Source organism: Simochromis diagramma, unplaced genomic scaffold (genome assembly GCF_900408965.1).
Source record: "Simochromis diagramma unplaced genomic scaffold, fSimDia1.1 OVJJ01000205.1, whole genome shotgun sequence".
Taxonomy (NCBI): domain Eukaryota; kingdom Metazoa; phylum Chordata; class Actinopteri; order Cichliformes; family Cichlidae; genus Simochromis; species Simochromis diagramma.
The window spans coordinates 1068382-1096291 of record NW_024386782.1 but is presented as its reverse complement, the minus strand read 5'-3'; the positions used below and the strand labels follow the sequence as shown (position 1 = coordinate 1096291).

Genomic DNA, 27910 nt, shown 5'->3' with positions numbered 1-27910 from the left:
CTTTGTTTGTATGCATATGTCATATGTTAATGAACCTATGCATACTCATGTAACCTCAATAAAGAGCAGCGTTACGGGGGGAGCGGACGAGAGCATCTGGGGTCAAGCGAAGGAACGGTGTTTGTCCAGTTCTCTCCCGTGCACGAGAAACATAAAGAACTTTGCCTACTCGTGTCTTGCTTTGCTGTGTAGTTAAATTGTCTTGAACGTTCCAGCGAATAGGTTTAAGCTACAAACCTATCACATACAAATACTGCAATTGCAAAACATACATAAAACATCTAAATGTAGTGTCTCTGAAGCTGTGGAAAATAAAACGGGTAGGTATAGCATGGGCTGCAAATCATCCCGACTCACCAAATCCAGCCATTCACATGCTTATTATTCAGCTGCAGAAATGTTACAGAGTGACTTCAGCCACATCTTAAATGTATTAACCTCCCCTTACTTATTTTTACTACTATCCATTTTAGTGCATTAGTTAGTCGACTAGAAAGTGCCGATGGCCTGTAGACTACTTTCTGCTAATCATGCCACCATGCCACAACGCACTGAAAGCTTTTGCAAGAGTCATTCTGCAGCTTGACTGTATGGCAGGACCTTAAAACATCTGCCCCTCTAAATGCAATGATTCATAGGAAGTCTTAGTGTCGTGTCTCACAGTGTTTGCAGATAGACCCCCTTACATTTTCCCACTCAAAGGGAGAAGCAAATGAGTGAAACAGAGAGACTAAATTCAGAGTTTGAACCTATTGCAAACATTAGCACGCTAATCGTCACTGTATTATGTAGTGTGTCAGTATGCCAAAGGCTTAGCAGCGGTTGGTTATTATTATTTTTACTGATAACTGTCTAATGATAACTTCTAATTCTAATCTAATTCGAATTCTAATTTAGCAGATTTACTTGTATTCTCAGGTGTCATAATTGATTTGACTTCATGTGAAGTGATGTTAGTGTTGATTTTATTTATTTATTTATTTATTTATTGTTTTTGCATTTGCCATCTTTTATTGGGGTATTTATAGGTTGTATGTCGAGTTATTTTTAGCACTGCACAGTAGCAGAAGGCAAATTACGCCTCCATGTACACACAGTTATCACTGGTTTACTGCAGTACTGTGAGAAACCGTAGACACAGTGGATTTTCTTGTTGAAGTAACACACTGTATGTTTTTGTTGGTAAGGCGGTAGATGTTAGAATTAAATGTCCAGTCCATCTCGCAGGAGAGCTTTGGCACGAGCTCGTTGTCCTGGTTGGCTGTGTTCATGCTCTCTCCCTCTTTCACTTCCTCTCCTCTCTCTGTTACTCCTCGGACTCTCTCCATCGTCTTTTCTTTTTGCCTTTGTGTCACCTCCCTCACCTCCTGCCCTCTCAAACTGCCTCCTTGCACTCTCCACCCTGCTCTCATGCTTCTCATCTCCCCTCTCCCTGTGCTCCCTCTTGTGGTGGCTCCTCTTTGAATACTCTCTGCTGCCTCCTAACTCTCTTTCTGACCCTCTCCTCTTTGTTGATGATATTTCGTGATCTTGGTGCGACTCCTTCCTGTTCTCAGTCTCCTGACATTGTCTCTTTTCTTCTCTAATTTTTACCATTTCAGCTCTCCAGTCCTTCACTCCTCTATCCTCCTTGCTCCCTTTCCTGCTTTGCCTTTCTTCGCCAGTTCCTCTATTTAGATGTTCACCTCCTCTTTCTACCCCTTTCTCACTCCTGCTGCTATGTCTCCTCTTACTGCTGTCCCCTGTTTTCTCTTTATTTACAGATGTACTTTCAGGTGGCTTCATTTCTCCTTCATCGTCCCTGCTGCTTCTTCTCCTTTCACTTCCTCTCTCAGGTTTCACTCGCTCACTTTTGCTGCCCTCTGATCTGCTCTTCACTTCCTCCTGCTCTTTTCTACTTTTATGTTTCTCTTTCTCTGTTGTTTTATTTGTACCAATATCATCGTTTATCTTGCTGACCTTACCATTATAGTTGTCATTTCCAGCTGTTATTCTGTTTTTGGTGTTTTTGTCTTGTTTGCTTTCTTTCTGAGACTGTTGTTTCAGGACTTCTTCTTTGGCAGTTTTGCCACTTGCCTTGTTTTTCTCCTCTTTTTCCTCATCGGGCATCTTTTCTTTGGACTTGCATTTTTCTTTGTCTTTGTCGTTACTGTCCTCCTGTTTTTTCTCCTTTTCTTCATCTTTTCCTTTCAAGCTCTTCTCCTTTTTCTCCTTCTCATCTTTTTCTTTTATGCTCTTCTCCTCTTTCTTCACCTTTTTAATTTTTGAATTTTCCTTCTCCATTTCTTTACCCTTCTTCTCAACCTCTACAACCTTCTTGTCCACTTTCTCCTCCAGGAGGTCCAGCTCCTGCTCCAGCTCAGCCAGCTTCTTTGGATCAGACACCAAGTCGTCCTCAACCTCTACTTCCACCTCCTCAACCTCCTCAAACTCCTCCACCTCAATGCCGTCCATCGTCTTCTGCAGCTGCGTCTTCACCCTGTTGAGCTCCAGGAGGCCATCTTGAAGGTCTTTACATACCTCTCTGATCTTGGTGGCAAATTTGGTTTTGGCACCCTTGCGAAGCTCATGAGAGTCTTTAGCGAGGAAGAAAACATCCAAAGCCAAAAAGAGTGCCGACATGACGCCTGTGGTGACGCTGATGGCCTGAGCGGCCTTGGCTATGCCGCCTGCCCTACCTAAAACCTGCACGGTGCTGACGAGCTGGTTGGTGTTGATCATCAGGGCTTTTCCCGCGCGGCCTCCCTCTTTCATCACGTGTTTAATGTTGTGGTTCATAGCTTTTTTGGCAGCACTTTGAGCGTATTTCTCAAAATCCCACTCCTGCAGGGTGTCAAGACCTTTCTACAGCAGAAAAGAGAGACAATAAAGAGATGGATATATTTGATTTTAAAGTCAAACCTGTTGATAAAATATTATTGACATATCATTTTTTAACATTTGTTCAAAGAATTATTATTTTCTTCTTAAAAGGTCGAGTTCACCAAAGTTAGGTGTTAAAGTTGGGTGTCCACGCTGCCCGCCCTCCTGCCCAACCAGCAGAGTGACGACAATACTCCATCAGCCTTTTACAGCCAAGGGGTATAAAGTACCAACCATACACAATCAGTTAAACATGGACTTAACTGACTGAATCTAGGCTAGATTACATCTCAGGGTGTCTAAATTCAGGGATACAAAACTCTGGATTTACAGTCCTAGGAATTTAAAACACTGCAGTCATTGTTGCAGTGCTGTAATGTAGTATTGTGTCACAGTAAACTGCCATATAAGCACTTGACCAGAGCAGCGCGTACCCATGCACAGGCGTTAACCTTTGAGAAAGAAAGGCTGCCACTTTATCCTCTTTGAAAAAGCCCAAATCAATACTTTTAAGTATATTTTAATACCTTAACAAAACTCGTAAATAATGTTGTGAATAAATAGCACATACAAAATAAGGTTTTCATTGGATGCTTTGCAGTCCTGTGAAATTTAAGTACACGCTTACTGCCTCCATAGAAATAACAGGTGCTGCAAGTCAACACAGCTTGGAGCTGTATGATGCCACCTGCTGAGGGATCTGTGATACTACTGCAAAGCTTAAGAGATTTCAGCTTGGGCAGGCAACATGTTTCTTTGCATTTCAAAACAAAACAAAAAAAATCCATCATATTTTAGTAGGCTCAGGAATGTATTCTGATCTCAGAGAGTGTGCTTCAAATACTTTCTTCTTAACCTTTTAGAAAAAAATCCCCTCACCTGCACAAACTCCATGCACTCTCTGAGGACTTTGATCTCCTCCTGGTAGCCCTGGATCATTTTCTCCATCTTCTTACGGTCCATGTTGGAGTGGACCGTATCTGTGATTTTAGCCGTCGCTGACGTGATGCTGCCTGCCGTCGCCACACCGATCCCCACTGCTGTCACAATAATAGAGGCGCCAAAAGTGAAAGGCGCCAGAATGAGGCCTGTGATTGTGGTGACGCTACCCGCGACGCTGGCCACGCCTCCGCCCACAGAGGCCGACACAGTCTTCTTATGGAACTCATCCGCAGCGTCCGCCATAGCCAAAAGCTCCAGGATGCGATGCTGTAAGGATGCCCCGCGCTGGTTGAAAAGACGCACGAAAAGACGGGCTGCCATGTAGACGCGGTCGGCTGCCTGCTCCATCGCCCTGCAGAAACAGACACAAACAGAAACATTATGCTTGTCAATCTGACACATAAAGTTGTAATTATTATTATTAATACTCGATTTACTGCTAAATTCAAGCCTTAAAGTTGTCAACAAATCAAAAAAGAATTATACCCTAAAAACAAATGCAAAAATCTCAAATATTATGTTTACTGGAAACATGAAGGTAAAGTTATTAAAAAACAGAAACTGTATTCACATTTCCTCATCCTCTGCCCGGAAATCAGAAGTCTCATTCCACTCCTTCCAACCTGGCAAACAGCAGCAGAAATAATACAACGAGTAGACAGAAAATATAAAAAATAAATAATAATTCTCCTAAATGTTGAAACTAGGGCTGTGCGATATGACCAAAATCTCATATCCCGATATAAGAATTCTATCGTCCGATAACGATATAAATCACAAAAATGTAACATTTTCTGTAAATTCTGTGAATCTCGACTTGCAGGGAAGTGTTTCCAGCTGCGTGCCATGTAGCTGGAGTCGAGTGTTTTAACCGATGCATGAAACGATACATTTTTAGACATAAGTTGTAAAGGCCGCTGTTTTCTTTGTGAGTATTTATTACACGGCGTGCTGCGGGGAAAAGCCTGTTCTAACGTTTGAGTCTAAAGTTTATTTTTTAGCACCTGGCGGCTCTTTTTTAATTCTCATCCGTAAATAATCTGCTCTTTCACGTGACAGTTTATTTTGAAAAGTCTCAACAGGATCTTGAGCTTTATTGTGAAAGGTTTATGTGGAAAATAAACAAGCGGACACGCGATGCTGTTACCGTCGTTGTTGCTAACCACAACGCATAAAAACAGGCGCTTGTCCGTCTGTAGTGTGGTTACATTAAATATAAGAGAAAGAGAGAACTTTAAGAAATTAATATAGCCACTACAGTGACCATCAAAACCATGAAAAAATATTGCCGTAAACAGTTTATTTTGCGACACCACGAAACAAACGATAGCGTAAAATGAAACGATACACGTTTTTATATCGTCATCCGATATACATCGTTATATCGAACAGCCCTAGATGAAACCACACTAACCTTTGACTGTGTTCCACCACTCCAAAAGCTCATCCTCTTCCTGAAAACAAGAAGCTTGAATGAAGAGACAACTCATCTGTCAAATACCATAAATGACTAACACTCACAAACTCTGAGGCTCACCGGCTCAGGTTCGACTGGGTTTTCCTCAGTCGGATAAGCAGCCATCTCCACCGGCTGAACCTCCACTGTGCTCTCCTGGAAAACAAATAATAAAACAGCTGTTAGTCGCACTGTTGCGAGTTTCCTGTCAATTTAAGCACCTTGAGACGCTTTTGTTGTGTACTGGCGGTACATAAATAAAACTGAACTGAATTCATGAAGGCGTCTCTTGATTGCAGTCTTTGAAAGCGATGTGTCTACTTCCTTTGATAGTGTTCTCGACTTGGCTCGATGCTATGATATTGGTTTTTTTTAAAACCATGAAAAATATTCTGTCATTATGCACTTCAGTTTTCTTCAGTGGTGTTGCTGAGCTGATCATTGTAGTCGAATCCACCAGATTGTTGATTCGGTTACACCTAATTTTTTCCCCCTCAGTCTCAGTGAGTTAATGCAACACTTTTGTTAAACCCTGTGAATTAAAGCTGATAATCTGAACTCCAGCCACATATTACATTCTGCTTAAAATCCACTGCGGTGGTGTACACATTGTAAATTACGATATACATATAATAACACATACGTGACAGGTCCACATCAAAAGTCAGAGGTTATCCTATACAAACATTTCTTGTGTGAAAATTTAGAAAAATCTAAATTAAAGACAGTTGAAAATCATAGTTCTGGTTGGAAGTTAAATTAAACAATATGAACATCAAGTGGAGAATTTAAAAAATTTCATTCATGAACCACAATGAATATTTTAACTTAAAATCTTTAATGCCATCATGCTGACCTGTGCTGGGCTCATCTCCTGCAACTCGAGAGTTTCCTCAATGCAAGGCAATTCATCTGAAGTCTGTGGAGGAAAAATGATGACGGTTGTCATAGACCACAATCATCTACACTGAAAAACTTTACATTTTACAGACTGACTGCAAGTAAATTATTAATAAATATAACTTTGGAAAATCTGGTGGAAAAATAAGGTAAAAAAAAAACAAAAACCGCCAACAAAACAAAAATAACAACAGACAGATGCAGGTACCTGAGAAGCCAGGCCAAGTTCGGGAATGTTAGGAAGAGTTTTCTTAACTCGGAATGACACAACCTGAAAGAAATAAACAAGAGTAATGTTTTATTTATTTAAGTGGAGCTTTGACATCAAAACTGAGAACTCAAATGGTGTAAGAAAACATCTGGATATGCATTGATTATTGTTGATGAACTCCAACTACAGCAGCCGACACTGGAAGTAAAAAGCATACGTCGCACTGATCGTGCTTATTCCTCCTCATATGTGCTCTTACTCGTCTTTTCTTTTTGATGGTCCTCTTGCGTCTCAGCCCGCCTCCTGCTGGAGCCTCCATGTCCTCATCTTCCTGCAGCAGACAACAGGAATAACTTATTTTCAAGAGAAATCGGACTAAATTTCCTAAAATATTACTTGCCCAAATTATTAGCTTAAAAAGCTTAAAAAGTTGGGATTTTTATGTGATTGATGTCATTTCTACCTGTTGCTCCTCAGTTTTGGGCGTCCTTCTGAACATCCCAGTGATCCCGGAGAACACGACTTTTTTCTCCTGTTAACAAAATAAAACCATATTTATTTATTCGCTAAACCTCAGAAACAGTGTTAAAATCAAAAGTCTGACCTTTGAGGTGCTTGAAGCTTCTAAAAGATTGTCATTACTGGCAGACAGCTGACTGTTTGCCAAAGCCGCCTCCTTTAAAAAGACAAATACAGTCTTATATAAACTATTAGCACTTATTTTGTGCACCAAACAGGGACAAAAATGTAAAGATTACACTATAATGTTTAAAACTTTTGATGCAGAGTCTCTCATCTAAACTTATATTTAGATTTGCTGGCATCACATTATTAATACAGAGCAGAATATTATTTCTGTGTGCTGCGTCTTACATGCAGCAGCACAAATAGCCTAAACCAGACACTGCATTTCCACAAGTAGAACTCCACAACACTGAAAAAGGATAACTTCCCGACTTGATTATCCTGACAGTAGTTTCATTCGTAATCTCACCTTTCCTGCATCTGTGAGGCTGTCACAGCTGGCTGACAGCTGCCTCGAGAGGGGATCCTGGAAAAGAAATGCAGTGAATTCAGGGCAAAAAGTCCAAATTATTGTATTAAATGATGAAAACAGTCTTTTGATTGATAGTGCTTTCAAAACTTTGGTCTGGTTGAGTGTGATGACATGACAATAAGATTTTATTAGCTGTGTGACATCTGCTTTTGTTTGTGTGTTTGTTTAAATTTTTCATTATTTGCATCCTTGTTTGAGCTGCTGTGGAATATTTTCAGAAGTGAAATAAATATAAATGACATTTTGATTCTTGTTTTGAAGTAAGAAGTAGTGACAAATGCGAAGGAAGAAGCACAGTTTTGGCCTTAAAGAGTCATTTTCTGATAATATACTACATCTAACTCTGAAAAGCATGAAAAATACATGAAAAATCCAAATGTATTTGGCACCTGAGTAGCGACAGAGCGTGGAGCTGGTTTGGGAGACTTTTTGAAGAATCCTGCCAATCCTCCTGTTTTTTCCTGAAATATATGAACAGTAAATAATCAAAGACATAAATGAGGGTGAAACAGGTCATGACTGTGACTGTCCAGATGTTCTGGTCCACATCTGTACCGTTGCTGTGTTTGCTTCTGACAGGTTTTCATCGCTGGTTGATAATTTCTGTTCTTCATCTGCGTTTGTTTCCTGAACAAACACAACATAAAGCATAAAAAAGACCAACACAAGTACAACTGAATATCTTTGAGTGTATTATAGTTATTTAAAGGGCAACACTGCACCTCATCTGCTGGTTTTGGAGCTCTCTTGAACATCTCACTGAAATGTTTTTCCCCCTGAAATCAGACAATTAACAATCTTGCTAACAGACAGTACAGACTACATCAGTTTCATAAGGTCTGTCTGAAAAGTAACATGGCTAACAATGACTTCTTCTTCTTTCTTTTTTTTTTTATTTATTAGGATCAATATCTCCAAACGTTGATTGGAGATAAAACAGTGTGTTTAACTGAGGAATCCAGAAGAGAGAAAACAAAAACGAAGGGTAACTCAAGCACCAAGACAAAGTTAAAATGTTGATGTGGAAGTGGTTAAAGTGTGACGACATGAAATCCCACAAAGGAAACGATCTGACAAACAAATAAAAAAACAAGACAAGAATGAAGCAACTCAGTATGAGGTCTGCTTTTATACACAGTTTCAGGATTACACGGGATGCCGTGTGTGAAAGAGGAATATTATTGATTTAGCATAAACACTGAACGTAAAAAGCTGAACATGTAATCGCTCTGCGCAGGACTGACACTGACCTCATCCAACAGGTTGTCAATGCTGCCGGATCTTTTTAAAATTTTAGCCAGGCCTCCTTTTTTCTGCTAAAACAAACACATTTAAGTTACTTTTTAAAATTCATTAAAACATTCAGTAGCAAAAACTGTCTCAGGGAAAATAAAACAGGAACTTGACAACATGCCGACTTTCGATATCAGTAAGCCTCAATGTCACAGTGATTTATTCTAGTACTGTACGGAAGTTTAACCCTCACTGAGGTGTACTTGCTTAGTATTTTAATTTCCTCTTATACTTCTACTCCCTTACATTTATTTTACATCTAAAGTTATTGCTTAATTTTCTTAAAAACACACTTAAGTTAGTAAAATAAAAAATAAAAAAAGCACCGTTCACACAGTGTGTGCAAAATGTCCTCACCCGAATATTTTACTCCTTGAGTTAAGTTTCACATAAGCGTATAATACAAGCAGGTAGGTGGAGAGTTTGAGAAACTGGCTGCTTAGAAGTGGACTAATATGGATCCACGAGGACGTCAACATGTCAAATCGATTTTTATTTCAATTCAATGTGCAGTTGTGAAGATGTGATGTGATGTGTCCAAAGAATTCTTGCAAAAAGTGTAAAACAAACCAAAGAATTATATGTAAATACAGTATTTAGGACTTACTTTAGGATTTAAAAAACACAATAAAATAAAAAGGGACCTTTTCTGCTTAATTACTACTTCAGCTGTAAGTACTTTAGAGTCTTTTCTTTGTAAGATTTTACTTGTAATAAAGATTTTGACACATCTGCAGAGGTTTTAATTATGTAGATTATTATATAAGTATCAATATTTCATGACACATATTTGAAAGCAGTAAATGACTCATTGCACTCACTGCATCAGATCTAATGTGTGTGGCCAGGTTTCAGTTCATGTTCACATGACAAACGCAGCTACAGTTGATTTTTGTTTTGTTTTTAAAGGAGAAGAAGGGTTTTTTTGTTTTTTTTAAATCAAGTACCTTTGTGACGGTTGTGTCATTCACATTCTCACAGCTGGCAGATAACTGAGCCTCAGTATTTACCTCCAACTCCTGAATTAAAAGCAAAGAACAATAAAAACCAACGTCTCCTCTGTAGCTTGGTGTTTGATTATAAGACCTGGTTCGTTACTGGTTTCAGTAAAAGTTGCGGATGAAGAGATTTGCCATAGAAGTTGGGTTTTTTTGTTTGGTTGGGGTTTTTTTTGTTTTGTTTTTTTTTTTAAATCGCTGGACCTTGGTGATGTTATTGTCAGACAAGTCATCATTGCTGGCCAACAGCTCATCATGAAATCATGAACTCTGTGTGTTGGCTTGGTGACAGACTTGATTTGTCTATGGCACCCTTCCTTTCACCCTGTGACAACCAGGGTAGGCTTCAGCCCCCTACGACTGTAAATTAGATGAGCAGAAGAGGACAGACAGAAGGGAGTGTCTGACATGGTGATGCTTAACCAATGTGTGCATTCATCAGAAAGACCAAAGCAAAGCACTTCTGGAAGTTGTAGAGTATTTAGGCAATACCACCACAGTGACAAAACAAAAAAGAAAATCTTCCAAAATATGCATACGTATAACCAGGAAAGTATCACTATGACTGAATATGAAAAATAAGAGAAAAATTGTTTCCTGTACATTTTGCTTTTTTTAGTCTGCCTATGTCAAGTTCTGCTTGTCCCTGAATATAATAAACACGTCTTTGTCATTTCTGTTTTGCTTTCTCTGGTACGTTTAGCCAACAGCATATCTGTAATGCAGGGCACCAATTCTTAAACTGTAAGGCCTATCTATAGTAGACCTGAGAGGTCAAATGCACTGCAACTTAAGAAAACACCTCCCTTTCAAAGTGTTGACGTTTAGATAGTGATTGTTCTCATTTATCACCTTCCCACCATTACCTTCACTTTGCCTGCTCTCTAATCCTTTAATTTACCTTGAAGCACACTCTCACGATCCAATTTTTTATTCCTGTGCACTGCATTTATACTCTTTTGTAAATATTTATTTGGGGGCTTTTTGCCTTTTTTGACAGGGTGAGAGAAAGCCGGGGAAGGGGACTCGAGCCCAGGTCACTGCATTTCAGCCATCAGGCATATAGGCACCTGCTCAACCAGTGAGCAACACTAGTACCTGAATTTATATTCTTTAGTAATAAATATAAACTTCACTTTAATTTACATTGTTTTCAACCAGTTTATATTCCAAATGTGGGGAGCATCTTTAAATAATCACTAACATTCATAAACCTTTCTTCTGTAAAACCTTTATTTGCTACTCCAATATAACCAGGGGTGCACATAAGTGGTCTGCAGGCATGCATTCGCTGTCAAAATAAAAGACGCGCACCAGATAAGAAGTTGTAAGGCGCGTTTGCGTACATATAAAAGGCAGTGTTTTTGTCCGCTAGAATGGGATTTTCACGGCATATTTTGCACCACATCTCTGTGCGTTCATCATTTGTTTGAAGCCAGCTCACCTCCTGCAACCACTTTTCCGAGAATACGCGCTTCTTTTGCGGTTCGGACTCCTTCTGACATTTCTTTGGAGGTGGAGGAACACCAAAGTAACTGCTTAAAGGAGCTTCTTCGACATCTTTAAGAGTTCTAAACAAATGTCTGTCCTCCTCCAGAAAATCTTATGTACGCAAACGCGCGTTGCAACTTCTTATCTGGTGCGCGTCTTTTATTTTGACAGCGAATGCGCACCTGCGGACCACTTATGTGCACCCCTGAATATAACCTCCTGCTGGCCTGTGAATCTCTTATCATCCTAACAAACCCCAGGTCCATCATCTTGGATCACAGCTGGTGCTGGTCTGATTAGAGTGGCCCTCCACCTTGCAGCGGTTGTCCAGAGCAGAAAAAAAGACTACTGTTGTCCGAGATGGTTGAGTGTGACCACAGGATGAGCTCCTCAGCAGTCCTGGTGTGAAATCTTTCATAATCCTTCTAGTTTGCATTATTGGGTGTGTGTCTGCTTTGATTACAGGTTGGTGCCAACCTTGGCAGATGTAGCTTGTAGCTGTCTGTTAGGCTCCACCTCCTTTCTCCTATACACAGTAGAAAAAGGTTTTCACCACCAACTGGCGTTTTCATCAGTCAGTTAGCAGTGTCTGGTTCAATCACCCTGAGATGTCTGGCTTCAGAAATGAATATTATAATAACACAAAGTCCTCCAACGTTTGTTAAAAACTCTTTTTTGTTGACACTTTTGCCTCCATTATCTTCACTGAGCTGTTTACTCTTTTAACTCATCTTAACACATACACTATAAACTCCATTTCCCCCCCATGTTCTCCACTTTACACCCTTTAGTATTTTACTGACCACCACATGAACCCTACCTGAGTTTCCTTCAGCTTAAACCAATATTTGCAGTAGTTCATGTTTTTCCTACAGACGTAAGATTTAAGATGTTTGTGCGTGTGCATGTACCAAAGGTGCAAAAAAAGTATTTCTGCATGTGCATATGAATGGATTTGAGTGCTGCAAAAGACTGACTCTGAAATACATTTTTAAAAAGCCACTTTTAAGTTTCTCCTCTGCAAACATTTTAACTGTTGTGTATTTCATGATGTAGCCGAATGATGTAATTCAGCTGCCTCGCCTGTGAGTCTCATGTCACGTGGGTGAACTTGGACTGCATGGGTGCTGCAGCTCTCAGCGGACATCCAGAGCAGTATGAGGACATGCCGCGTGTCCAAGATGGTCGAACTGGAGTTTATTTAATGGTGGAATGAGATCCTCTATGGAGAAGAAGCTGAATGATATTTGCACTGCCACAGTAGAAACTAGTGTGGAACATAAGAGATGGGGGTAGGTTGGAAAAGTAAGTAGTGACTGAACTTTTAAAATTAGAGATGGACGACTGTTCCGCACTTTTTATTTTCTAATACAGACTAGAAATAGATAAAAATAAGTCTGCAAATGTATCTGGGTGGCCTCCCCAAATGCACACTAGTTATTGAGAGCCTGTCATTTAATAATTTCAGCGGTTTACACATCCCCTGCCCGGGCATCCCTTCTCCAGGAGTTTTGGGGAAAAAATTAATCTTTTCTTGGTGACATCAGAACAATTAATTGGAATTACATCAAGATAATATTAAATGATCCTCACCTTTGACTGGGCTACAGTCAGATCATCATTAGAGTTGGGTAAGTCACCATGCAGGGACTGCTGGTCCTGAAACAAAATTTTTTGTTTGAGTAGTTATGAAAAACGTCATGGGAGTCAGGGAATGTTTTATCAGATTTTCTAACTGATCACTTTCAGCTTTGGCTTGTTTCGGCAACTTCTTTAACATCCCAGCGTACCGTAGTTTTTTTTCCTGAGACAAACAGGAACAGTATGCTCGTGCTCATTTATCACAGATCTCTGTGTGTGCATTAAAATTCCACGTGACGTTATCTCTGCTGCCACTACAGCAGCTGCTGGACCTCACCTTGTTTTCAGACAGGCTGTCGCTGCTGGCAGAAAGCTCACTGTGGGCACTCAGATTCTCCTGAAACACCAAAGTCATTTGAGAGGGAAAAAAATATACCGATAAACTAAAATTAATGTTTCTGTCCACGTATTTCTAAGGCAAATAAGTTCTCCTAAAAGTTAAACCATTATTTTAACAATTTAAATTATTATTTTGAACAGTTCTGTTGCAAGCTCACCTGCGTTGGCATCTCAGCGGCTGTTTTTTTTGGCTTTTTAAGGAAACCAAACAAGTAGCCTCCCTTTTCCTAAGATAGATTAGATAAAACATGATGACGACCACTTTCCACAAACACAAGAGAATTGATATTGATGATCTAAACGCATGTACAAAATTAGAGCTTCCGAACAAAAACAACTCCATGGCAGCTTGTCTAACTCCCTCCCTCGGCCTCTATCCTCTTGTGCAAGAGAATTTCCTCATTTGCTAAAGATAAGAAAACTTACATGAGACATCTCTGATGTTTTCTCCTCTTCTTCTAGGTCTTCAGAATTACTGTCTGCTTTATTGTCCTGCCCAAAAAATAAGAGCGTGCAATTTGATTATCAGGTGATGGAAGCAGTAACCTAATCATGCGACCTTATGTCTTTTGTGTGACTAGTTACGCAATACATGTGCATAAAATCTGGTATGTTTTATGTGTATTTTTGATGATTCTACCTGATCAGTTTGAAGACTTTCTGTTGGTTTCCACCTCTTCTTTAACATCCCGCTGTACCATTGGTTTTTTTCCTGAAACAGACACGAACAGCATGCTCATGCTCGGTTATTCTACCCAAAGTCAGACAACTAATTTTGCAGGTAAATATACCACTGAGCTGTATGTGTACACTGTAATTCCAGATAACATTATCTCTGCTGCCACTACAGCAGCTACAGGGCCTCACCTTGTTTTCAGACAGGCTGTCGCTGCTGGCAGAAAGGTCACTGTGAGAACTCAGATTCTCCTGAAACACCAAAATGATTTCAGATTTTAAAAAAGATAATAACACTAATATTATCCAAAAAGTTGATTCTGGACTCAGCATTTTCAGTGGGAGAAACATTTCGCCACTCATCCAAATGACTTCTTCAGTCTCGGCTAACTGCCTGTTTCCACAGATGAAACAATGGTCTGATTGTTTCATCTGGGGAAACAGTCACTAAAACGTTGGAGGTGGTTCATGGGAGATTACAGGACCCCAACCTCAGCAACAGGACCACTCTCAGGACCGACCAAATGTGTTTGTGTCTTCATTCCACCTATTTCACATGCAAGGGTCAGTACTACAGACAGAAAAATGGGTGTGCCATGGGTTCCCCAGTTTCACCCATTGTGGCCAACTTGTACATGGAAAAAATGGAAAAGAGGGCTTTGTTATCCTACCCTGGAACATCACCAAGTCATTAGTTTAGGTATGTGGATGACACCTGTTCAGTTCAGTTCATTTTTATTTCAAACATATACATTCACCAACATTTCATAATATCATTCCATGCAGTTGTTTGAAAAGGAGTAGGCAGAAGTATATATTTATTTAGCCCGACCCCCTCAGGTTTACATCTTAATCATTTCCTCGTCATCTAAATTTAAACAACAAAACCGTATACAATGGTTTCAACTTTTCTCACATTCGACTAAAACTATGTTTAGATTTACTATTTTGCAAAGGAAAATAAACATCACTTTGACTGCTGTCTTGGGTTAATTGCATTTTCTTCATTCTTTTACTTATTTAAAATTTATTTTTTGAGTTTTATTTTAAACTGGTTTATATCACTACTGACTAGAGATGGACCGATCCGATATTACGTATCGGTATCGGTCCGATACGGACCTAAATTACTGGATCGGATATCGGAGAGAAATAAAAAATGTAATCCGATCCGAAGTATCACAAAATCACCTCACAAAACGCGCTACTTGGCGTAACCCAGATCGGCGCATCGGAGCAGTATGTGTCACGTGATAGAGCGGCTGTTGGCGATCTGTTGGAGCATTTGGAGCCTCGTACAAGCTTCCTAACTGCGGCATTTCATCTCGGCGAAAACTATCCCAGAGAAGTAAAGCAAGTGTGTAAGTTCATCCCTGAATGTTTGCATAGTATTTCCACGTTAAGCTTAACAACTGATATATTGAGCCACAGCTGGACTGGCCATCGGAGTTCCATATTGAGGTGAAAAGGAAGCGATTTGTCCCGTACTTCAGCTAGAATTAAAAAATAGACACAAAGCTGGAGTTATTCTGTCTTTGCTGCGCAGTTGCATCTACTTCTCTCATTCCCTCCCCCTTCCTCTCCTGTTATTACTTCAAACATGAAACTGATCAATCATCAGCTGATCGGCTTTTCTGCCGCAAGTCCCGTCTTTCTTGTTTGTTTATCGCCCACTTTGCGCTAGAAAGAGGAGACCAGCGGCACGTTTAAGCGTGAAAAGCTGTTGTTAGAATGTATTTAACATTACTTTCTAGTATCAGCTGAGGTTTGCTGGAGCCACAGCTGTAAAAGCTGCTGGTCATGATATCTGTTTGGATATGTGGTGAGAGGGAAACATGAAGATGAATCCAGGAGATGTCCTTACTGAATCATCAGAGCTGAGCAGGTGATGGAGAAACAGGTTTACCTTTTAGGTGACATGAATGAGTTGAAGGGAAGTTATGAACTGTTTCTGAGAGACAAATAACACCAGGATCCTTTTCTAAGTAGCTGACGGCTGGTAACTGTGCAGGGGCGGGTCTAGCAAAGCTTTGTCAGGGGCCAGGTAGGGCACTAACAGGGAGAGGGGGGCACAAAGAAATATTTTTCTTTGTTATGTCATTTAAAAACTTTGAATAAATAATTATCTGAATCTTACAACAAAAGTGGTCTTCTGATTAAATGTATAGAAATCCATTATTGTATATAGTAACTAATAAGTCTAATATACACCCTAATAAGCTATAGTACTTTTTCCTTTGGAAAGGTACCATCTGTGCAGTCTGCAATTCTGTTGAAGCAAGATGTTGAATCTATTTAAATATTGAAGAAAAATAATTGATTTCTGTGCATTTGTTTTACACTTGCATTAAATTAAAGTTGATTACATCGATTAAGGGCGGGGGGTGGTTCCCTAATATTTTTGCTGGGAGTTGGCAACCCTATTAGTTAGGTTGCTTAATATATCCACTAAGTACTCTTTAAAATACCAGAATAGGGAGGATGGTGTAGGTTTAAATTTATTAGATTGATCAGTGTTGCTGAACTATAAAATGTTTTGGGTGGAGTGCATTTTTTGCATACAGGTATAACAGAATAGCTTCAATCTCTTGTTTTTTAAAACTTGAGTATGAACTTATACAAAATGCAGCAATATATTTATAAAAAACAGTTTTATTGATTACAAAATACGCTATATCGGATTCATATCGGTATCGGCAGATATCCAAATTTATGATATCGGAATCGGTATCGGACATTAAAAAGTGGTATCGTGCCATCTCTACTACTGACCTTCATTTCTTCTTTTAACTCATTCCAGAATTTAACTGCCGCTATTGAAATAGACATCCTTTTAAAAGTTGTTCTTACTCTTTGTATTTTTAAATTCCACTTCCCTCTAAAATTATACCTCCCTTCTCTCTCTAAGAACCATTTACTTATTTCGATTGGGAGCATCCCTTTCCTTGCTTTATATATTATTTGCACTGTTTTAAACTTTACCAGATCCTGGAATTTTATAGCTTGCGTCTTAAATAAAGAGTGCATTTGTGTGAGCCCTATACCCCTCCTGATCCTGAGATTTGATTGTCTGGGTGAAAATCAAATCTCAGGATGTACCACAATTCACGGATCACATTAACTCGGTGGACCAACACATCAAATTCACCAGGGAGGATATGAAAAGTGGCAGGTTAGCCTCTTAGACTGTGAGATTTCTATCGGTAATGGGGGACATTTAAAAGTTGACGTATACCGTAAACCTACACATATGGATCAGTATTTAAGGTTTGACTCTCATCATCCACTGGAGCACAAACCTGGTATCATCAGGATGCTAGAACACAGAGCAAACACCATCCCCACAGACACAGAAGAACATTTTTATTTCTACATTTTACATCATTTTATTATTTAAGAAATAGTGCACACTCACTTGTGCTGACATCTCATTTGGTGATTTTTTTTGTTTGTTTTTAAGGATACCAGAGAAGAAACCTCTCTTTCCCTGGAAAGGAATGTTTGTTTGTTTTCTTTTGGCATAAACACAGCAGCAAAATTAATTCAAAGTTACTCCAGACTGCTGCTGTACAGCTTATGAACAGGATCTAAATACATACACAGAATTAGAGCTTTGTGTTTAAATGATGGCATCTTTGCCTCTTTCCTCCTGTGGAGTTTCTCCCCAATGCTAATGCCACTGCAACAAAACTTACATGGGACGTTTCTGATGTTTTCGCCTCTTCTTCTCCTCCTTCAGCATCACTGTCGGCTTTACTGACCTGAGAGCAAACAAGAAAAAAAGAGTCAAAAAAAATTATCCAACATTAAGTCTACACACTAATCATATAATGTGTGCGTTTTAAATGGAAAAGCAGAACTTTACTTTTAATATTCTTTTATCAGTTTGTACCTGTTTGGGTTCTGCGGTTTTTTCTTGCTTGATTTTCTCTACAGATTGTTGGTTTTCTGAGGCCACTTCCTCTGCGCTAGAATCTGGACTCTGCTTTCTGCTGGCCTGAAAAAAGAGTCAAATGTGATTGATAAACAAAAAACAAGACGCAAAAAACAACCCCCACAAAAACAAATGTGGCTATACCCTAAAGCACGGGCGCCAACATCTACAATTTCTTTACATATGAAACAAGTTGGTCATTAACCAAAACAAAGTATTGTAACAGGCAAATGCAGCTCTCAACAAAGTTACAAATGAAGTGACGTCATGTGAAAACTTAGTAGGCAGTAAACAAAGTAGACCCCAAAAAACATGTTAAAGACAGGAAGTGTGATTTTATGCACAGTGTTGGGGAGTAACGGTATACATGTACAGCTGTTACGTATTTAAAATACAAAATATGAGTAACTGTATTCCATTACAGTTACCGTTTAAAAAGGTAGTATTCAGAATACAGTTACTTTGTTGAAATAAATGGATTATTTTCCTGTTTCATATGTTAGGCTGTGCCCTTTTTGGTAATTCCACACCGGTGGAAACCCAAACAAAACACGCATTAAGAGGCTCTAATGCCTGTGTCACCTCGACTTGCAGCCCGCATAATCACATGAAGAAATATTTTTTTTAAATTAATATTTAAAAAATGATTTAATATGAAGGCAATAGGCAGAGTTTTACAGGCATAGCCCTAAAGAATGTAGCTTCATGGGCAGTGTAGTGCTGCAGGGAGAATGGACTGCCATACCCGTTATGTGTCTGTGAGCGCGAGGAGGGAGAAAAAGGAGAGTCGAACAGTAAGAGATTGTGACCAACCAGAAACGGGAGATGGAAGCATGTAAATATAATAATAACCACTGCAGCCAAAAAGAGTGCCTGACGAGCCCAGTTGTAAGTAAGCTATTAAGACTCGAAAGTTCCGTTGGAGCAGCCTTTCAACGCCGCTCTTTGTCTCTCGCTAGCAAACTTGACCCAGACAACAAAGTAAAGCTAGTTTTCGGCTACGAGCCCAACACGGAACCCGACGTATTAGCCAGAGGTCCCTTTACTACGGTTCGGAGCCACAGACCTGTTTTATATACGCGGGGAATAGTTTTCTATAGGAGATCGCTGCTAAGAGTGCAGCCTTACCTAATGTCCACCCTACTGTTACTCATTTTATATTAAGATTTAAAAATCTAGTTGGTATTGGTATGGCGAGCAACCTTCAGTAAAAGTAATAAATCACACAGCAATAGTACATTCATTTAGTTGTAAAAAGCACGATAATATATTAAGTAATCCAAAGTATTCAGAATACCTACGTAACGGAATACGTTACTAAATACATTTTGGGGCATGTATCCTGTAATCTGTAGTGGAATACATTTTAAAAGTAACCTTCCCAACACTGTTCATGCACCAACTTTCACGTGCTTGCACATCTTGGTGGATTGTTAAAATAGGAAAGTGTTTATAAACACCAGAGCTAAATTAAACCAACAAGTTGTTTTCAAGTTGTGCAGCCAAAGATATATTTTGTGTTATCGTCTTATTAAATATTCGATCATTTTTGAAAGTAAAGCAACATCAAGGCAAAGTGAAGAAAACCCACACAGTGCAGTTAACACCACCGCGACCATTAGTCAAAGTGTTTGAGAGACAGTAACGCGCAGCAGCCACCACCAACAGAAAGCTCAGGCTGGGCTTCATACCTTTGGCGATGACTTGAATTGCAACCCTTTCATTACTGCTTTCAGAACGCCCTGCCAACCACAGTCACATGTCACAAAAACAGCTGAGATCACTGACAGTGGAGCGCTTGGTAACACGCATGACACATACCGGTTTGCTGTCGGGAGCCTGTTTGACTGGGACGTCATCAGTCTTTTCCTCTCCATTCGTCATGTAACCCTGAGTAGAAAAAAAAGAAAGCTCAGCACACCAATCCACATTAAAACTAAACTCTGACTACTCAGCTGACCAGAAAGGCTCGGAAAGAGTCACAAACAGCAGCTCTCATATGTGGAGAGACCTGGCAAAATGGGCTGGATTATTATTCTTACTTATTTAAATGCTGCAGAGATCTTTAACTTTTTAATCTCATGATGTGATGTACTTTGTTTATACAGATACTATGTTTTTATTTTTTGTTAATGCTTCAAATTCTCATATTTTCAAAATTTTCCCAACTTTGATGTGAGCGACTGAAGCGACTACCAATGAGAGTGAAGGACACTGGTGATTCATTTGTGGCAAGGTGGTAAATACACAAGATTGTTACTTAGGCAATTGGCACATTTTCTAGCAAGTGACCATCAACGACAAAGCAATGCGTGACAATGTGCGCTTTTTGTCTGGACGCCGCTTTATGTTTCATTTATACATCTGCGTTGAATCTATGTAGACCTTACAATGTAGCCCACAAGACTATCCAAAGACAGCATTCACACCTGTGCAGGTGGATGAACATTAGTTTGCCCTACTGCACAGGGTTTCGGGAAGGTTTCAATTACAATGTACCTACCACAGATTCAACGCAGAACAAACATCCCTTATTAGTCCTAACACTGATTCCTCTGCTTGAGGGTTTCCAGACTGGCAAGAAGACAGGACGAGTGGCGAGTCAAGATTATTAAAATGGAGGGGAAATTGTTTCTAGGGAGGAATAGGCATCATAATTTAAAAGAAATATTCATTTATATAATGAAAAATAGGATTTCGCCACTTCCACATCCATCATTAACTAATTTTGAAACAACTTGTTGTGCATCACTGCTTACAGAACAGTATAAACAACAAGTAGATACATTAGCCTGAAACAGTGCAAAAGTACACACACACACACACACCCTGATATGCTAACACAAAATGTTAAAGCTTGTCTAAAGCCCTGCTGTGCATTTACACTGAACAGCTGGAGGTGCTTTGCTAACAGTGAAAGTGGGCGCTCTCCCTTTTTGGCTCCACTGAAATATTCCAGTCAGCATTGAGTTATTACCCTACAACAAAGCACACTTGTGGAGAAAGAGGAAGACATTGTATGTACTGTGCATGAACTAAGCCTGAGCTGGGTGTTATTGGGTGCAGTTCAAATACCTGTTTGAAGTCTGCATCATCTTTGGGAACCGCAGCAGCTTCAAGTTGCTCAGTTTCTTTGGCACTCTGGAAAGAAAGAGGAAGGTTTTGATCTGGGAGTTTATGAAAAGAAGCGAGGAGGAAGATGGTACTTTGCTGCGTTTGTACCTCTGTGACCTTGGTCTGTGCGCTCGGCCTGCGTTGGCTGTATCTGGTTGGGGCGTTCAGTTCCTGCAAACACAAAACGCCCCACATGGAACAATAACAAAAGACATATGGAACAGGAAAGAAACATGAAACCCTGAGAAGCTCCAAACTCATGTTCATTTCAAAATGAAAACAGAAAACAGTAAAACAATAGTTTTACATTGACCCTGAGAAAATGTGCTGTACCTTCTCTGTGGGTCTGGGTGGGACCACGGGCGTCTCAGGTGGTTTATCTTTTGTCTGTTGTTGCTTCACATTTCCATCGTTCTGATAAAGAAAAAAAAAGTTGTAAACTTGTTTTTAAAGGTCACACAAATGAGCGAGATATCTGAAGTAGGAAAATGAAGGAAAGCTGTAATGATGTAAGTGGTAAACAGCAGTAGTGGAGAAGCAACACAATGTGTACAAACCCCATTGTATGCTGCTGTGACTTTTTTCAGTCTGTATTGTGTGTGACTCAGTTCCTGTGGAGAAAATACAAATCTGCTTTGAAATAAATGAGTACAGTAGAACAATTTAAAACAGATTTTTAGAAACCACACAGTTTTTTAGACTGAAGAGCCACTTTCACACAAAACTGTAGAGAATCCTGTCAGAACATTATTCAAAGTTCATCTTTCTCACATTCATGGCAAAGCAGGAGTAACTTTGATTACTGGAAATGCTCTGCGTGCTTTTCACAGGCAGACACTCACTACCTGTGAATTTACCTGACACTTATTTGTTCTAATCTCACACTAGTACAAATCGCTGACATCACAAAGACTGCTCGAGCGCTGGCAGGTTACAGACCGGCTGATGAACGATCTGACTGCGTTCTCACATCACTTGTGTCAGTGTTCAAGGCTGGCAGGCATGTGTGAAAACAGCTTAAGAAAAATGTTTAGGCTGAATAAGATAAGATTTCCCAAAAAACAAAAAAAAATAACATAATAGTTTAAATAAATAAGAATGGCCCATAAAGTAAAACGATATAAGGTAAAAATTAACAATGTACACAAAAAAAACATTAACACAAAGGAAAAAATATAATAAAATTTAAGATCTTAAAAATGACTAAAACAAATCAGATGTGATCAAATGATCAGTTAGTAAAAGTCTAATTGATACAGGTGACAAATTTTTCTTTTATTACAGAAGAAGCTTTATTGGCTTTTAATAAATGACCAAAATTATAAAGTAGATATTTCTTTTGTACTCAGAGGTCATCCCATTCAAAAACAATCTCACACCTAACGTCCATACGGGAAGAAGCCGTTTTTGAACAGTTCAGCTCCTGTTAGCTTCATCATTTCAATGAAAAATCAAATAAGTCAGCATGTATTATTATCATTAACCATTTGATGTCAATACATTTGAAATCTTTTATTTTCTGTGCACACGCAGGACTTACAGAATCTGTCGGTCTCTGAGGAACAGCAGGAGGGGGTTTCTCAGGTCTCCGTGGTTCATTTCTTTTTATCTGAAAATATGTTTATAATATATTTACAGCATGTGATTATTTTAAACACCAGCTTAGTTATTTATTTATGTGTTTATCACTCTACCTCTGTGGGCTTTGGAGGAGGTTTGGGCTATAAATGGAGAAGAGAGAGAAAAAAAGAGAAGCTGTTAGCTATGCTAAGTACTGTTTGGGCTTTGGGCATTTAAAGGTTTAGCTTGTAATCTATTAGGCAAATATTAACAAGATGTGCGATTAGTCTCTAATATTCTCTGCAGCAGCTCAGACATACAGCATACATAAATAACAATTTGGAGCCATAACAAGAACAAGATATTGTGCAGCTTTTTGTGATGAAGTCAGTCCAGGATTAGAAGACACAGTAAACACTAAGATGACCTGAAAACACAGACAAAATAACTCCTCCAGCATCGTTCCTGCAAAGTACTTGAAAGATTCTACAGGAAAACTTGTTCAGTGTAAAATGCAGCTTGTACACTGACTAATTTGTGCAAGTACTCTCAATTTACTTCAACACTTAAAACATCTGCACTGCAGGCTGTATATACATTTACAGCACCGTATGGGTGATGTGTTGGGGTTGTGCATTGCTTGTGTTCGTTCTGTGTTAACTGTAAATCTTCTCACCGACTTTGGTTTCTTCTTGACTTCTGGTTTCATCATACACGCCTCCATCCTGCCTGCAGAGAGAGATAAAGGGTTTAACTTCTTTGTGATGGCAGCATCACCATTTGTATGCCAACGGGAGCAGCAGCAGTAAGAGACCACCTTCCACCATTCAGAACAGCAAATATCGACTTGTCCACAGTTCATTGCATTCACTAGTTGATGCATTTATTACTTCCAGGCTGAACTACTGTAATTCATTATTATCAGGATGTCCTAAAGACTCCCTGAAAAGCCTTCAGCTAATCCAAAATGCTGCAGCAAGAGTCCTGACAGGGACTAGAAAGAGAGAGCAGATTTCTCCTGTTTTGGCTTCCCTTCACTGGCTTCCTGTTAAATCCAGAATTGAATTCAAAATCCTGCTCCTCACATACAAGGTCTTAAATAATCAGGACCCATCTTATCTTAATGACCTTGTAGTACCATATCACCCTATTAGAACACTTGGCTCTCACACTGGTGCCTTCCTTGTTGTTCCTAGAGTATTTAAAAGTTGAGTGGGAGACAGAGCCTTCAGTTTTCAGGCCCCTCTTCTGTGGAACCAGCTTCCAGCTTGGATTTGGGAGACAGACACTATCTCTACATTCAAGATTAGGCTTAAAACTTTCCTTTTTGCTAAAGCATATAGTTAGGGCTGGACCAGGTGATCCTGAATCCTCCCTTAGTTATGCTGCAATAGACGTAGGCTGCGAGGGGATTCCCATGATGCATTGAGTTTTTCCTTTCCAGTCACCTTTCTCACTCACTATGTGTTAATAGACCTCTCTGCATTGAATCATATCTGTTATTAATCTCTGTCTCTCTTCCACAGCATGATATATATATATATATATATATATATATATCATGCTGTGGAATATATATTTATTTATTTATTTATTAGGGGTGCAACGATACTCGTATCGATATTGAACCGTTCGATACAGTGCTTTCGGTTCGGTACGCATATGTATCGAACAATACAAAATTTGTAATTTATTTTATCAACTTTCCTTCTGAGGATGCTGTCTGTGTTGAGCGCTCAGTGAATCTGCGTTCGACTACTCCGCCTAGGCTGCACTGTCGAGCGCAGATCCACTGAGCGTTCAACACAGACAGCATCCTCAGAAGGAAGAGCGCAGGGCAAGCTAGCGAGACAGAAGTTAATCTCTCCTTGCAACATGGCAAATTGAACCTCCCCCACCCTCATTCAGATCTGGCGTTTGGAATTATTTTGGTTTTCATGTGAGGTATGACCCTGAAGGTAAGCGCGTCATGGACTAAAGTAAAACAGTATGTTGGATGTGCCAGCAATACTCAATTACATGGGTGGGAACTAGTGTGTTAGCGCAGTTAGCTCGTTAATGTGTTGGCCGTCTAGCCCCACGCAGGGGTAGCTCGTTAAGGGAGATTTGCCGTGTTGTGGCATTAACGTTATTTCAACGAGATTAACGCTGACAGCACTAGTGGGAACACAACGAATATGACTGCACATTTACACCGACATCATCCTAGTGCAAAGACAAGTGGAAGCAGACAAAAACAACAAGCATGCATGCTACAAACTTTACCCGAGTCATTTAGACAGCCGTTAGCACATGATTCTCCTTATGGGGACCTGATATGTTTAATATTGTGGCGAGCTCAGACAACGAGGAGACGGAGGTGTCGTTTGGTCTTGCTTCCCGTGAGCTAGCCAGGGAGCACAGCCGTTTATTGACATCTGCAGAAGAACACTGCCGCTAGCTAACTGCTCAGCGCAGCAACCGCACAGCAACAACAACAACAACAACACAGGGCGCCCTCTGACCCCGGAAGGACACACCGTCGCAGCGAGAGGGCGTCACCCGTCACTATGGCAACATAAACAAAACATAACTGTACAAACAGAACCCCGAACAGCCCTGACCTGCTACAATATGCTGCTGAGAATATAGCCCAGAAGAAGCGTATAGTATAGCTTTTATTTTGGAAAGAGCCATTTCTCTGTAATAAACTCTCTTTCCCAAAGATGAGTGATTCCTCAATCAGATACAGGTGTTACCGCGCCAGATCCGCGGCCCCGAACCGTAGTAAGGAAACCTCTGGCAGTTACTTGAAGGTCAACTCCGCTAGCAAAAAGATCGAAGGAGGCGTAGGAAACTGCTTCACCGAACTTTATTTCTTCTCTAAGGCACGAACACCGCGTACAGTGGGCTGAAACAGTTTACTCACAGCGAGCATCGCCGACACAACTCTGGCGGTTGAGGGAGTTATTATATTCCTTTTATTTATTTTCTTTTCGTCTCTTCTGTAGCTAACCGTTACTTTTCCCCCTTCTCCGCTCTCTCTCTTCACACACACACCAGGCAGTCCCGCTACACACATCCCGAATACATTTCCCATCCTTAAAGGGCCATGCCTGTAACACAGGGCTTGCAAAACCGCTAGCCCGACGTCCTGGGGCTAGCGATTTTTCCAGTCGGGCTACCAAAATCTATCTCTGCCCTGCCCGTCGGGCTATTGTAGTTAGGAAAAATATATGTCAAAGCTTTTGCATTCTTTCGGAAATGTAGCTGGGTAATTATGTCATTGGCATCGGTGAGCCACTGTCAATATGTGACATATTGAAATCGCGTTTGAATTTGCGCTTGTTTTTTGCTTTCACTTTGCAAATGTCCAGGTGCCTTCTTTTGGCTCACCGGCAAGTCACTCGGGTCAGAACATGGGGTGCCACCATCATCCCGCTTCTGACACCAATGTGGCGAGCTCAGACAACGAGGAGACGGAGGTGTCGTTTGGTCTTGCTTCCCGTGAGCTAGCCAGGGAGCACAGCCGTTTATTGACATCTGCAGAAGAACACTGCCGCTAGCTAACTGCTCAGCGCGGCAACCGCACAACAACAACAACAACACACAGGGCGCCCTCTGACCCCGGAAGGACACACCGTCGCAGCGAGAGGGCGTCACCCGTCACTATGGCAACATAAACAAAACATAACTGTACAAACAGAACCCCGAACAGCCCTGACCCGCTACATAGCCCCCCCACCATATTCAGCCATATGTACATACTGTTACAGTGGTGCATGCTTCTGTTAAACATATTTATTTCAAATGATGAGGTCAGCATATGTAGAATCCTCTGAATCAAAAGCTCAGGCTTAAGACTGTTCTCAGTGCTCAATATTAGATAGTGTTTTTAAAAAATAATATGGCCGTGTTAGCGCTGGCTGTGTGAACAGAAGCCACCCACCTGCTGTTCAAACCTTATGACCAAGAAGGGCAGCCAATCAGAAGAAAGAAAGCTCAAAAGGAGAGGAGCTGAAAGAGCTCGTTTCAGATACAGGATGAACCGAGGGTCTGCACCAAGGCTAAAGTAAAGTAAGGTTAAACTGTGAATCACGCAAAGCTACTCTAAAAGGGTTCAAACTAAAAAAAATAAATAACGGTTCATTGAACGCCCCGCTCCCCATTTCCTATTGCAGTTTTTAAGTTTAACTTTTCGAGGGTTGACTCACAAACATTTGCTCTTACTGTTTAGTTTTTAGTTGCTCCAGGCGTTGCGATTAAGGAATTAATCACAAATATTCTGACTGAATTGTTTTCACGCTACCAATTACAAATACAGCCATGCAATTTATACTCACAGTGCTTCTCAAAACTGAAGAAATGTATTTGAGTCAATAATAAACCGTAAGCTTACAGGACCTGACCAACTACAGTGTCAACACTGGAAACCAAAAATAACGCAGGTTAGCTTCCACTGTGCGCATATTTAACTGTAAATGATAAACAGGAAGCTTGTACACAGACAGAAAGTCCCGTCGATGTCCCACTGAGCAGTTTCACCTACCGGAGGTTTGAAGACGCCGCAGACACTCGTGGACATCTAATTTGTAATAAACAAAATCAGTGCGGAGTGAACCGACGACTCCTTCACGGTCAGGGCATTCTCAGGAGTTTTTAAAACTTCTCCAAATCCGCACATCTGCACACTGGTGCGTTCAGGAGTTCCGCAAAAAGCTGCGAAATCACATCTTCGAGTGGAACGCAGCGGTTTTATTTTGTTTTTGTAATTTTAAGTACAATTCTGAACTGAAATTAACTTTACTTATCCTTACCAGAATGAAAAGCAATATGAAAAAGATCTAGCTGCTTCATTTTCCAGTGAGATGTAGCACGTACAGGCAACTACTGACAGACTAATACAGTGGATTAGACAAATAAAACACACCTTGTAGAGCAAACTTTTTCTAGATTGCCCCACTGTAGAAGCCCCATTTACTTTATTTCATTTTATTTTATATAAATAACTTTTTTTTTAATTTTTAGATTATTATTCTTTTGTTTATCAAAAAAGAATAAAACTGATATCATGTAAAAACATATATGCCTACTGCTGAGCACAAAACAGAACAAAGAAAAAAAAAATCTAATTCTTTGTCTTGTTTACTTTTTTCATTACTGTATTTTACAGCTACTTTAACATTTATTTTGCCATGTTTGTCTATTTTACTTTACTGTCTATGTGTGTGTATATGTCGTTTATGTTATAACATAAAAAGTGTTACAAAACTCTCCATGATTTCAACAATCTTTGTAATATAATGCTTTATGACTCAAGCATAACACTCTACTTTCACTAAAACTACATTTTTGTTAATGAATTCAAATAAACATCTGTAATTTGGAAACTTGTTCAAAAGATAACAACATGCTTTTTTTTGGTAAAACTGTACATTTGAAAACTCATGGTCAAAAA

At 39.9% G+C, this 27910-nt stretch overlaps 1 protein-coding gene across 13 annotated transcripts; it reads right to left on the bottom strand.

Moving 5' to 3' along the window:
• Nucleotides 1–143: 143 nt before the first annotated feature.
• Nucleotides 144–27144, bottom strand: LOC120723549. Of its 13 annotated transcripts, none has more exons than XM_040015049.1 (35): nucleotides 27002–27144; nucleotides 23150–23202; nucleotides 22608–22634; nucleotides 22454–22522; nucleotides 21471–21524; nucleotides 21247–21327; nucleotides 21022–21084; nucleotides 20875–20940; nucleotides 19621–19689; nucleotides 19491–19541; nucleotides 17758–17862; nucleotides 17561–17626; nucleotides 14058–14117; nucleotides 13831–13902; nucleotides 13617–13682; nucleotides 13349–13417; nucleotides 13129–13188; nucleotides 12946–13014; nucleotides 12804–12869; nucleotides 9669–9740; nucleotides 8679–8744; nucleotides 8151–8204; nucleotides 7984–8055; nucleotides 7818–7889; nucleotides 7366–7422; nucleotides 6976–7047; nucleotides 6835–6903; nucleotides 6631–6702; nucleotides 6369–6431; nucleotides 6117–6179; nucleotides 5342–5416; nucleotides 5219–5258; nucleotides 4376–4427; nucleotides 3742–4156; nucleotides 144–2844 (listed from the first exon to the last, which is right to left on the bottom strand). In XM_040015049.1, the coding sequence occupies exons 2-35, from the start codon at nucleotides 23195–23197 to the stop codon at nucleotides 1204–1206; spliced, it is 4116 nt and encodes a 1371-aa protein (XP_039870983.1). In that variant the 5' UTR covers nucleotides 23198–23202; nucleotides 27002–27144; the 3' UTR covers nucleotides 144–1203. The 13 variants fall into 13 exon arrangements, with proteins under 13 accessions (XP_039870983.1, XP_039870992.1, XP_039871000.1 ...); XM_040015058.1 differs by having other exon boundaries at nucleotides 8679–8741; XM_040015066.1 differs by lacking the exon at nucleotides 8151–8204.
• Nucleotides 27145–27910: the final 766 nt, after the last annotated feature.

Bases quoted from the DNA above. Each gene is read 5' to 3' on its own strand.
- LOC120723549 (XM_040015049.1), bottom strand. From the start codon at position 23,197: ATGGAGGCGTGTATGATGAAACCAGAAGTCAAGAAGAAACCAAAGTCG. The intron at 6,703-6,834 runs GTAGAAATGACA...TGTCTGCTGCAG, and splicing joins CCAAAACTGAGGAGCAACAG to GAAGATGAGGACATGGAGGC. The intron at 5,417-6,116 runs GTCAGCATGATG...TTTGTTTTCCAG, and splicing joins AGGAGATGAGCCCAGCACAG to GAGAGCACAGTGGAGGTTCA.